Source organism: Podarcis liolepis, assembly GCF_965112155.1.
Source record: "Podarcis liolepis genome assembly, chromosome: 9".
Lineage (NCBI taxonomy): Eukaryota > Metazoa > Chordata > Lepidosauria > Squamata > Lacertidae > Podarcis > Podarcis liolepis.
This window is the reverse complement of record NC_139564.1, coordinates 28343622-28356581: the sequence shown is the minus strand read 5'-3', so window position 1 is coordinate 28356581 and position 12960 is coordinate 28343622. Positions and strand designations below refer to the sequence as shown.

General features: G+C 42.7%; 1 protein-coding gene across 11 annotated transcripts in view; it reads left to right on the top strand.

Moving 5' to 3' along the window:
* Positions 1–12960, top strand: part of PDE5A (phosphodiesterase 5A) — a 125018-nt gene that overhangs the window by 53440 nt on the left and 58618 nt on the right. For all 11 annotated transcript variants that reach the window (XM_083460280.1, XM_083460273.1, XM_083460275.1 and 8 more), the window contains 2 exons: positions 6777–7365; positions 10213–10302. In XM_083460280.1, coding sequence (XP_083316406.1) covers positions 6781–7365; positions 10213–10302 — 675 coding nt within the window. In that variant the 5' untranslated portion in view covers positions 6777–6780. The remainder of the gene's footprint in view (positions 1–6776; positions 7366–10212; positions 10303–12960) is intronic.

Genomic DNA, 12960 nt, shown 5'->3' with positions numbered 1-12960 from the left:
TGAGTATGGCTGTGGTCCAAATATATCTGGAGGACATCAGGTATAGGTGACAAATTGTACCTTTTGAGTAGTTATAGTTACACTTAGAGAAGAAAGAAAAGGGGAAGGGCATTTAACGGTGCTTGAAAAAAATCTGAGCAGGATTTTCCTTATATTTTGTCTGTTACTTGGTGCATATCAACCTCAGCGCTTACAGGTGCAATCCAGCAGAGATGGTTCATGTATTCAGTGGGGCTTTCTTGTTGCTCACTATGGAAAGGAGACGGGAGGGCCAGTCCCTGCCCATGCATTCAGGAATCTTGTTCCCACCAAATAGGTGGCAAATGTAATCATTTCCATCTGTGGGCTCCTGGTTTGCAGATATGGTGGAGCCAATCACTTTTTTAACGTTGGCTTTCCGGTCAAAGACTGCAATCCTAACCCCACATAACGGGCTGGGAGTAAGCCCTATTGAGTTCAATGAGATGTTTCTGAGCAGATGTGGTTAGTAGTGCCATTTCCCCCATTAGAGACAAATTAAGAGTTCTTCATACGTTAATCCATGAAGAGTGAATGGATGTTGGAGGGGGAGCAGGATTGCACAGAGTGTCCCCCCTTCATCTGCCATGCATTAACCTGAGCAACTGAACACAGCTCACATATAACCAGCTTGTATGGACATAGATTCCATTTATACATTGGGGCTCGCTTCCACACATTCATTCCACATGCAATGTGTTAATAGACTAGAATGATGATCAATCTACTTCCAGTGAACAGAAATGCAAAATATTTTTCCCCATCATTCTTTTTTCTTTTTTTAAAGGTATTTTTGCATCACTATTCAGCTGAAAAAGGCTGCAAGAGCAGTTTACAGATACAGTTGCAGACTACATTGGATTACTGGAATTGTTCTCAATATGTTTAAATTGTTTTATTGTTCATGTGTTTGCTACAGTGGATTCCCTTGAGAGGAAGGGTAGGATATACATTTAACAAATAATACATAAATACCGTGCTTTTCCATGTATAACACGTCCCAGTGTATAACACGCCCCCTATTTTTGGGGACTCAAAATTAAGAAAATGGGGGAGATTCCCCCACAGTTGTTGAGCTTTTTAAAGGTGAAAATGCAAAAAAGCCACTCCCCTCACCTGCCCCTTGCGTGCATCGCCAGACCAACCTATCCTCTGTCCCATCGCCGAAGAAAGCAGCAAATCGACTGCCCAATTGCCACAGCAACAGCCAATCAACAACAGCCCTTGCAGCAGCCACCAATGACAATCTCCAACTCACAGCAGCAACCTATCCCACAGCTCCACAATGCACTACCCATGTATAAGACGACCCCTAATTTTGAACATGATTTTAGAATAAAAAAAAAAAGTCTTATACACGGAAAAGTACGGTAATACGATAATCCCAGGCTTTAGGCTTACAACCGACTGGTTGTCAGGTGTTTGGGAATTACTGCACAATGGACTTTGACAGGTGTCATTTACCTGATGACACTATGGCATCCGATGATCAACAGGAGATAAGGTCCTGGCTTGTTGGGCTAAAAATGTTCCCTGAGCTAAAGGAAATGTGATTGGGAGGGAGAAAGAAGAAAGCAGATCCAGGCACCGGTTCTTAGGTCACATCCACCATACATCCTTATTTAAAGCATCCTTTCACAGTCATGGGTTCCCTAAAAGAATCCTGGGAACTGTAGTTTGTTAAGGGTGCTGAGAGTTGTTAGGAGCCCCTCACAGAGCTACAGTTCCCAGGAACCGTAACAAACTATAGCTCCCAGGATACCTTAGTTAGAGCCATGGTTCCCAAGGTGTTACAGAGTTACTGTAGTGGAATGGAAAGACTTCAAAGAGAGAAGGAGCCAAAAGCTGCTAGTCTTTCAGCTGAGTCGATGGAGAGGTCATGCAGTCCCATCTCTCCCTCTAGAGGTTACAGGGTTGTTGGTGTAATGCCCCCCCCCAGATTTTGTTGCCTACTCCTGCGAGAGGGAGGAGCCTGATGAATCTGGTGGTGGAGCGCAGCCAATGGAGATGCCCTTTCTGAAATATTCCAGTCGGACAACCTTTAAGTCTTGTTTTGCTCCTTTTGGTATTTTGAGCATGGGATCAGAAGGCAACAAAAATAGCTGCGTCAACACATCTGTATGTTTTGTTTGCAGCCTTGACCTTCAATATCTCTGGTTTTACTGTGCTCTCCATATTAACAATGAGAAATCCCTTATAGGGCGAAGCCACGACTCTTGCATTCTAGATAGTTGGAAGCTAAGTTGAGTTGTTAGGGCGCCAGTAATAACAGTTTCGCACGAGGGTACTTTTTTGGTATTCTCACTCTAACAAACTGATCACACTGTTTGCCTTATTTAAAAATAACACCAGCAGCGGGCGAGAATCACATTGTTTGACAATCCTGTGAAAGGAGGCATTTCTGCGTGAATGCTGCCTCTGACTCCGATCTGATTAAATCAGTCTCCCTGTCTGCCTCTTATGTTCTCAGTGTTGTTTTAAATTAATTTGTTTACTTCCTCTTTGGAGTGCCTCTGTAGACATTATCAGACACCATCTTCTGCATAATGCAAGCTTCTGCAGTGTAGCAAGTCAGTCTTGACATTCTCATGTTTCTTGGGCTATAGAGGCTCTCTGGAAGAAGGCAGTGAATAAAGACCAGAAGTCCTCCAGATTACTAGAGTTATACAGTTACAGGTTGATGGACTTCCATTTCATGCGGCTCAATGTGGTGCCTTCCATAGTTCCAGTTACAGAGTTATACATTTAGCTCCTTAGATTGTGAGCAAAATATGGAAAGCCCAGAGCCTGAACAATCACACCAAGGTATCTGGTTGCAACAGTAGCGCAGTTGACGCTTCCACACCATACTTCTAATTAACAAGGCTCCTCCAAAGAATCCTGAGAGCCCTCCTTAATCAACAATTCCCAGCGAATTACAGTTCCCAGGATTCTTTGGGGAGGGTGCATTAAATATGCTTTAAATTTACAGTGTGGATGTAATGTGTGTCTCTAAAACATGACTGGCTGAGTGGTGTGCTATGTTGCATTGTGTTGCTGTAATGATCATCGCATTGCCTCCTCATCCTGCAAGGTTCTGGTACAACTTGTTTGAGGATTCAGAACAAAACAAAAGCAAACACTGTGGCCATGTTGGCATGTAACGCTAAACCATGGTTTAGTGTTGCACACTTGAGCAAGAAGGAGCCACCACAAGTCTTGAGTTCACATGCTCCCACTCCCCCACAGTTTATGTTCAGCCATGATGACTGATATCTACATAACTACAAGTCAGGTTATTTTATTGCTGAAACTAAACTCTTCCAGGGTCCTCCTTTTGAAGTCCAAGGCTCCTTCACGTTCATGCACTTAGCAGCAAGTTGTGCTTTAGCTTTTTGTATGACTGTGACCATTGGCTACTGACGAGGCACAAGAACTTCAATTTTATCCCTGCGTTCTGCTTAGTCAAGCTGCCATATTCCTAATTATTAACAGTCATCGAATAGCTGTAAGAATTGCTATGAGAAAGCCAGGCTGAGCTGCTTCAAGAAAGGAAAAGCACGCTGAGATAAAAGGATTTCCTTTACCTCTTAACATATGCTAATTTAAAAGGCAGAGCTAGCTAATGGCATTAATATAAAAACTCCCAGCAGGTGAGCACCCGAGGTTCCAGTACCAGGCAACACCTGCATTCATTCTTCTGTCTTAGTTATTTCAAGAGATATTTATTTTTAATGTTTGATATTTTATTATGTTTTTATATGTGCTGGAAACCACCCTGAGTGGCTGAGGAAACCCAGCCAGATGGGCGTGATATGAATTTATTTGTTTGTTTGTTTATTTAAAGTTAGAAGAGAGTTTTATTTTTTAAAAAACTCAAAGGTAGGGGATTCCTGTATACAGCAGAGCACATTATCCTGAGAACGTTGATGTACAATTTTATTTTACATGCCTAAATAGGCAGACAAAACAATATCACTTCTAAACCACTTAATATTAAAACAATATCACTTTGTAAACCAATTAAAACATCTCCAAGTGGTCTACAGCAAAAACTTAAAATGTATACTAAAAACCATCGCCATAAACCACCAGAAACAAAACGATCAAGGATCACAACAATACAGCACTATAAATACCAAAAAAAATTTATAAAATACTACATCCTGCTGTAGCGGTCAAGGAAAGTTTGGGAAAGTAGTAACCCATGAGCCTTCCTCTATGGTTAGGGTGAAGAACAAGGGCAACAGTGGAAAATACCCCTTTACAGATCTCCACTATACAATGGAGTGTAATGTGTGGTACCACTAACTGGAACTTCCTAGATGACCACAGTGATCTTAGTAGGTCTATATAGGGACAGGCAGGCAGTGGCTGCATTATTGCTTCATGGGCAGGGGAACAAAGCATCTCTGGTGAACATCATGCCCCTCATATTCGCTTGCAAAAAACTGGTGCAAGTGAACAAATCCTTGGTCCCTGAAAGCCTCAGTATCATGCAACACTATTCCCGCCACATTAAGTCTTTTAGTTTCCATGGAAGCTTCATTCTAACTATAATCTGGAAAGTTGGCAGTCATTGCTCCACCATCTGTAAAGGATAAAAGTTCTGTAAAAAATTGGGCCTTGTAACGTTCCTGAGTTACTACGAGTAATTGTTCAGAAGCAGAGAAACTGAATTATACAGCAACAATTAGCTGTACTTTGTTTTGAGGATTATGGCAAGTGAAAGAATTACCTTTAATGACAGTACCTGGTGTACATAACCCACATATAAAAACACAGTTTTTATATCTACAAAAATTTTTCTCCCTGTTTACTTGACTTCTGATTCTACACTCCACTGGCATTGGCTCTCCAGAGCTTCAGGCAACATTTGCAGCCTTAACTTGAGATGCTGGGACTGGAACCCAGGAACAAACATGCAGCCGTACCACAGAGCATCACAAAAGTTGTATTGTTTCTTGAAACTGAAGGCAACAGTCAGTGTATGAGCATAGTGTAGCCTGCTGACAGCTCAGAAGCTAAGTGTGAAGAAGGCACTGAGCATAATTTGCAGTAGTTAAAGGGCAGGATTTCAGAGGTCATCTCCACAACTAGCAGAAGCAAAGCAAATGTATGTAAAAGAAATCCGCACACACTTAATTTGAGTAATTTACATAGATTGGAGAATTGACGTAGAACTGGTGTTGCTTCAGCATTTTAAGCATTTTCATGTTTGCTTTTTAAACATGTCAGATTTACATTTGTCTGTCTTGCATGTTGGCCATTATTTTCTTTCTAAATCTGCAATCCTTCAGAGTTCTGAGCCATTAGGAATAGGAAGGGTAAGTATTGCGGAACTTCTGATGCTGGCTTTTGATGAGGGAATGCATCCTTTTTATGAGATGCAAGATGTTAAGTGCTCAAGTCAGCCTCTGTGTTGGCTTGAAACGGAGAACATTCAGCAAAGGACAAGCATGTGGCTGTACACTGTGTACATCTTTTTAAAAAATCTGCCATGTGTAGAAGGCATGGGTAGTAGACTACACTTTGGGGATCGGCCTTCCTTAAATGTTTATTCCTTTTTTTATGGGGGTTTGGGCTGGGTGTTCATCAGTATGCGATGATACCCAGCTCTACCTCTCTTTCAAATCGGAACCAGTGAAGGCAGTGATGGTCCTGTGTGAGTGTCTGGAGGCGGTTGGAGGATGGATGGTGGCTAACAGATTGAGGTTGAATCCTGACAAGACAGAAGTACTGTTTTTGGGGGACAGGAGGCGAGCAGGTGTGGAGGACTCCCTGGTCCTGAATGGGGTTCATTTCATTTATTTCATTTATTTATTTACGGCTATTAGCCCATAAAATATGTACAAACGTAAAAAGCACAAAGGCTTAAAAACCGAAATATCTGACAACAGAAGGTGAACACTGCGATGCAAGGGTGGGTCATTGGGCAGAGCCAAATAACAGGATGTGGCCCGGAGAGCTCCAAGGGACGGTTCACAGAAAAAGGGTAACTGTGAATGGGGTAACTGTGCCCCTGAAGGACCAGGTGCGCAGCCTGGGAGTCATTCTGGACTCACAGCTGTCCATGGAGGCACAGGTCAATTCTGTGTCCAGGGCAGCTGTTTATCAGCTCTATCTGGTACGCAGGCTGAGACCCTACCTGCCGTGGACTGTCTCGCCAGAGTGGTACATGCTCTGGTTATCTCTCACTTGGACTACTGCAATGCGCTCTATGTGGGGCTACCTAATCCAGAATGCGGCAGCTAGACTGGTGACTGGGAGCAGCCACCGAGACCATATAACACCAGTCTTGAAAGACCTACACTGGCTCCCAGTACGTTTCCGAGCACAATTCAAAGTGTTGGTACTGACCTTTAAAGCCCTAAACGGCCTCGGTCCAGTATACCTGAAGGAGCGTCTCCACCACCATCTTTCTGCCTAGACACTGAGGTCCAGCGCCGAGGGCCTTCTGGCAGTTCCCTCACTGCGAGAAGCCAAGTTACAGGGAACCAGGCAAAGGGCCTTCTCGGTAGTGGCACCCACCCTGTGGAACACCCTCCCACCAGATGTCAAAGAGAAAAATAACTACCAAACCTTTAGAAGACATCTAAAGGCAGCCCTGTTTAGGGAAGCTTTTAATGTTTAATAGGTTATTGTATTTTAGTGTTTTGTTGGAAGCCGCCCAGAGTGGCTGGGGAAACCCAGCCAGATGGGTGGAGTATAAATAATAAATTATTATTCTTATTATTATTATTGAAGCCATTATTTATTGCACTTCTCTTCTTTTGCAGAGAGATGGTCAATGCATGGTTTTCTGAGAGAGTTCATCCCATACCAGTGTGCAAAGAGGGGGCCAAGCAGCACGGTGACGCCTGTTCTTGTCCCAGCCACCAGGCTGCACGGGCAGAGAGCACTAATCCCACACCCCCAACCAGGAAGATCTCTGCTTCTGAGTTTGACAGGCCCCTTAGGCCTATTGTTGTCAAGGATTGTGTTGGAACCGTGAGTTTCTTGTCGGACTCCGAAAAGAAGGAGCAGATGCCTCTCCAGCCTCGGACGCTTGGGAGCGATGCAGGGGATCAGTGCTCAAGGCTCTTAGAATTGGTGAAGGACATTTCCAGTCACTTGGATGTCACAGCCCTTTGCCACAAAATTTTCTTGCACATCCACGAACTCATTGCCGCCGACCGCTACTCCCTCTTTTTGGTGTGTGAAGACAGTTCCAATGAGAAGTTTCTCATCAGCAGGCTCTTTGACGTTGCCGAAGGTTCCACCTTGGAAGAAGCTTCAAACAATGGCATCCGTCTGGAGTGGAACAAAGGGATAGTGGGACACGTGGCAGCTTTGGGGCAGCCTTTGAACATCAAAGATGCCTATGAGGTAAACAGAGAATAATTGTGCGGTGGGTGCGTTTTATCCAGAGAGACCACTCATCTACAGTCAAACCTCTTCTTATGTCTGCCTCTGCTCTCGTCCATTTCGCCCAACGTCAGCGGCAAACCTGGAAGTAACTGGTGGGTTTGCTGCTGTTCTCGCATGCGCAGGGGCGGCGATCGCCATTCGTGCCTGTGCTGAAGCGGCAATTGCCATTCGCACATGCACAGAAGCAGGCAATCACCACCTGCCCACAACAGCGCCTCTACCAGCGACCCATTTAGACTTCCGGACAGGCCTCTGGAATGGATTGTGGTCGTGAGCAGAGGTTCCACTGTAGCTGAATATTTGCCACACCAAAGATGTCCCATCTTTCCTCCAGAGAGCTCAGCCATGGTGTACACAGTTCTCTCCTCACCCTCCATTTTACCATCACAACAAAGCGGTGAAGTTGGTTAGGTTTGGTGATGGTGACTGGCCCAAGGCCACTCAGTGACCTTCAAGGCTGAGCGGGGATTAGGTCTCCAAGGTCCTAGCCCAACACTCTAACCACTACACACTACTGGCTCTCATTATGGATTTAGAAAATTCTGTGTGAATGTACATGGTGAGGAATGCAACAGTTGGCCTTCTGGTTAGAGAAAGTAATGGAAAGCACATGACACCAGCATGTTACTGAACTGTTAATAGTGCTATAGCACAGTTTATGATGCTAGGTGGCTTGGGCCTAATATGCCAAAGCATTGCCTTCCCTAAAATGCCTCACTGCAGTCTCTTAAGGTCGATTTAGACCATTGTCTACAATTTGCTCTCTGTAAGAACATAGGAAGCTGCCCTATACAATGGCCCATCAAACTCAATATTTCCCAAACTCTGATCTCCAGCTGTTTTTGGACTACAACTCCCATCATTCCTAGCTGGCAAGACCAGTGGTCAGGGATGTTGGGAACTGTAGTCTGAAAAACAACTGGAAACCCAAGCTTGGAAAATGCTGGTCTATACTGAGTGGTAGGGGCTCTGCAGAGTTCACCCCAAGCCTTACCTGGAGATGTCACCGAGACTGAATCTGGGACTTTCTGCATGCATAGTGGATGCTCTGAGCTGTTGCCCTTTTCCATGCATCATGTATTCAGGGGTTCTTAGTGTCTTTCCCCACAACTGTGGAGCTGGGGATTAGCCAGAATGGACAGGCAACTAGTCACTGGAATTAAGTTGGGCCCAACACTTCTGCTAGTTCTTGTTATATTTTATTTTATTTGTGTTGTCATGATTAGTCAACTCTGGTTTGCATTTGTAACTGGAATTATAATTTTTTGGGCTGGGCTGCAGGGAGGAGATCTGTGGACCTGTGGATATTACCATCCTATAGCTGGCAGGCATGATATTTTGATTCTGGATATGTTTTGACATTGATATCTTTTAGACATAAACTTTTAGCGTTCCCTAGAAATGGAAATAATGTGATTTGCTATACAATTTTTGAGGCTTTAAACATGAGCAATTCTAGTAACATCTGGTAACTTGAACTTTGCACATATGTCTATTCTCTGATGTATGTATGGAACTGAGTATAGTCTGAGTAAGAATGGCAAAACTAAACTTTTAACATTCTTTCCTGAAATGGAAGAGCTTAGTCTTTTTCATCTCTGGCTAATTTAGCCATAATTGCACTTCCCTCAGTTTTCTCACTTTCTCCAGGGAGAGAGAGAGGGGGGAAAAAAATCAAAAAATGGTTGTGCTTTGGGTAAACAGCATGTTATGGAATATATTCAATCTGAGGGTGGGAGAGGAGGAGATACTACAAATTTTTGTAAGCTTGCTAAAATGTTTTGTGACATTTGGGGTTCTTTATCTGCAAATGGTGATGATCCACACAGTGCTTCAGTCATTATTTTATGGAAGGGAAATGTCAGGAAAAATAACTTGGGGATGAGTGGGGGACAGAATCTTTTTTGGTAGTGACTCCAAACTTGTGACATTTGCTACCCTGAGATGTTCACCAGACTCCTTTCTTCACTGTTTCTAAATGATCCCTGAATATCTTTTTATTTCATCAGGACTTCTCTGTTATAAGATAAATGGGATTTATACTATTTAATTTTTTTATATTACCTTATTCCCCCCTATTTTAAGTTAACAGAGTGGGGGTTTTTAAAGCTTATATTATTGTTTATTTTATATTGTCCCCAGACAAAAAGTGAGCAGTAAGACAAAAGCCAAACCATGACAATAGCTTGCAGTAAGTTTGGAGTGAAACAAACCATGAGCCCGGGTTTAGACATAATACACAGCCAAACCATGTCTTAGCGAAGTAGCTGTGATTTTATTTATAAGTGCCTGCACACTTGCATGTTCACACTTAGCTATGGTTTGACTTAGTGTCATGTGCAAACCAGGCCATTGCTTTAAAGTGATTGTGTGCTGCCTTGGGAAAGCTTTGCCCTGCAATGTTCATGTGCCTTAGAAATTCGTTAATAAGTAAATAATTGAACACTGCTGCCAAGAGGAACAGTGAAACAGAACCTATTACATATTTTGCAATGTTGTCTCTCTGTTCACTATGCATTTGGACACCTCTTAAAATATCTTCACCAAACTTTGTATGGTGATTTCTGGGATCAAGGAGCAGGTTTTCATCTGTGTTTCGATACAATTGGATGCCATTTCGAATCAAGATGGCAGACAGGACCTTTCAAAACTGCACTGAAATTTAACCACCAATTTCAAACTTGCATTATTATTATTTTTTGTTTCTTAGAATTCCCAAGTATCCTATTGGCATACAAACTTAGGAAATAAGTATGGTTTCTGAAAAAAATGTGTACATAGTTATCTATTTTCTTCTTTTGACAGGATCCCCGATTTAATGCAGAAGTGGACCAACTCACGGGCTACAGGACGCAGAGCATCCTCTGTATGCCAATAAAGAACCATAGAGAAGAGGTAAGGTCATGCATCTGGCTCTTCCTTGGTTGTAACATTTCCAGCTCCACTAATTCGTTTAACTGTTTTCAGCTTTCAGGCTCTGTCCCAAAGCACAACATGGTTTGTTCTTGATTTTGCCTTTTTATTATTTAAAGTCTGTCTGCATGTGATTCCACAGAGTTCAGTTTGGACCTACTCTGTTAACTATGCAGAATTGGTAGACAGACAGTTTCCTCCCCTCCCTGTGTTGTCATTTAACAAGTAACATCAGCCATTTTTTGGCAAAGTCGGAGAATTTGCATTTTCTTCTTGCAAATATGAAACTCCTATTTTCTTGTAACTTTTGTTTTTCACCCTTGTTCAACTGAATCTGCATTATGAGAAAGTATTGTGTATGTAGAAAATGTATTACTAGAAAGGTCTAAAATACAATGAGCCTACTACATAAAATCAGGCTTACATCTAAAGCATGGAAAACAAAGGAAGGGAAAAATGGGACAGAATTTTTTTTTAAAAAAAGGAAAATTTATGAAAAAGAGAAACTGCAGAATTTTAAAAAAGGATGTCTTGTTTTCCGTGTTTGCCCATTAGGGCTATATTATTTTAAAAATCCCATTTATTATTATGTCAAATCTAAGGGCTCATCTACACTTCCTCCAGGCCTAGAAGGCACAGCTCCAAGAGATTTTATGCTTGTCTCATGTTTCCTAAGGAAAATGCATTCACTTTTTCCGGGAAAACCCACCCTCTACCATTGAATTGGAGAAAACATCCATCCATGGAAAACCTGGTTGGTGTTTGCTCCGTTTTAGCAATAAAGAGCGGATATTCCTAGGGGAAAGCAGTGGGACAAGTGGAAGTGTGGACAAGCTCTAAGCATGACATGGGAAATGTTCATTGAAAGGTGGTATAAAAATATTGTGAAAGTAGTGTACCACCTCCCAAGGTTAAAACGTTATGAAAGCCCTGCCTTTGGAGTCGTAATCCAGTCTTGCTGAAATTGGTTCCTGCCTCAGATAAAGATTAGCTGGTGCCCGCCAAGTAATAATCATATAAACTGGACCATGAAGAAGGCTGATCACTGAAGAATTGATGCTTTTGAATTATGGTGCTGGAGGAGAATCTTGAGAGTCCCATGGACTGCAAGAAGATCAAACCTCTCTATTCTTAAGGAAGTCAGCCCTGAGTGCTCACTGGAAGGACAGATCCTGAAGCTGAGGCTCCAATACTTTGGCCACCTCATGAGAAGAGAAGACTCCCTGGAAAAGACCCTGATGTTAGGAAGATGGAGGGCACAAGGAGAAGGGAAAGGACAGAGGAGGAGATGGTTGGACAGTGTTCTCGAAGCTACCAGCATGAGTTTGACCAAAGTGCGGGAGGCAGTGGAAGACAGGAGTTTCTGGTGTGCTCTGGTCCATGGGGTCACGAAGAGTCGGACATGACTAAATGACTAAACAACAACAATAGTTAAGTGATTCTCCTATTCCTGTGTAGTCAAGATGAACAGGGAAGATGCATCAGCGTCATTGGGAAAACCTGGGGATTACAGAATAGAAAAAGTCTGCTACTTGGGCAGGTGGGGGAGACTCAGCACTGCTCAAGGAGAACCTCACGTACTCAGTGAGCTTGGAATGCTGACTGTTGTGCGGGGGTGGGGACGGGGGCAAAAGAAACAGAAAACCAAGAAGGATAGGATGTGCAAAAGACAATATTTATTTGCCTAATATGTGCATCTGATAATTTGAATGGGTAGGTGAAAATTTAGAATTTATTACTATAATTGAAATAGAAATGCAGTGTATCTCACCATAAGCAGGAAGACAGTGGCCAGGTGACAAGTCTTCCTGCTCAGTGGGCAATTTTAAGGCCCTTGCTCTCCCCTTCCTCTGGTTCTTTCTCTTTAAAATGGATTTGGGCCCCAAAGCCTTTCAAAAAAAAAAGGGTTGTCATCTGTAAAGTAAGATCCAGGACGACCCTGGAAGGAAATGGGACCATCCTTGAAGGAGTCACAGCTGGAACACTGAACGGGAGAACTCTTCATTGCAATGTTTTGCTGCAGTGCCGCTTGCTGCTACAGATTTTTGTGGAGCCTTTGCTTCCTCTGCCCTTCACTCAATTACCAGCTTGCTTTATGTTTAGAGAATACATATGACAGTAGACTGGCCTCAAGCTAGTCTTTTGACTGTATGGAGTTTCTCTTGTCACATAACTTTTGGTTCAAAGGCTAATTTTTGGACCTGAGTTTTTTCAGTTCTTGTTTCCCAGCAGCATTTCAGCTTTTTCCAAAATATACTTACAGTTTCTCCTGTTATATTCACTCATGTTAATCCCAAACGTCATGTTACTTTAAACTTGTTATTCTTTGAGCTGTGGCTAATTTAAACATTAGCTTCATCTTCTTGATGATTTCGGCCATCCGCTGGGATGAGAGGGTTGTTGGTTTTTCGTCTGAATATGCATATCTTTTCTTTCAGACAAGATTTGAGTTTGCAGAAATCTTTTTGGAGCCCTCCAGAGTCTGCTTGGGGTTTCATCATCCTCAAAAATTTATTGTCATATGCAAACCTGGCTGCCTCATGGCCTAACCCTGACTTCAGTTTATGGGTGGGCAAATCTGTCAATCCCCCAGAATATAACACATTTTATATGTTATTTTCACTAGCATATGTATTTTTA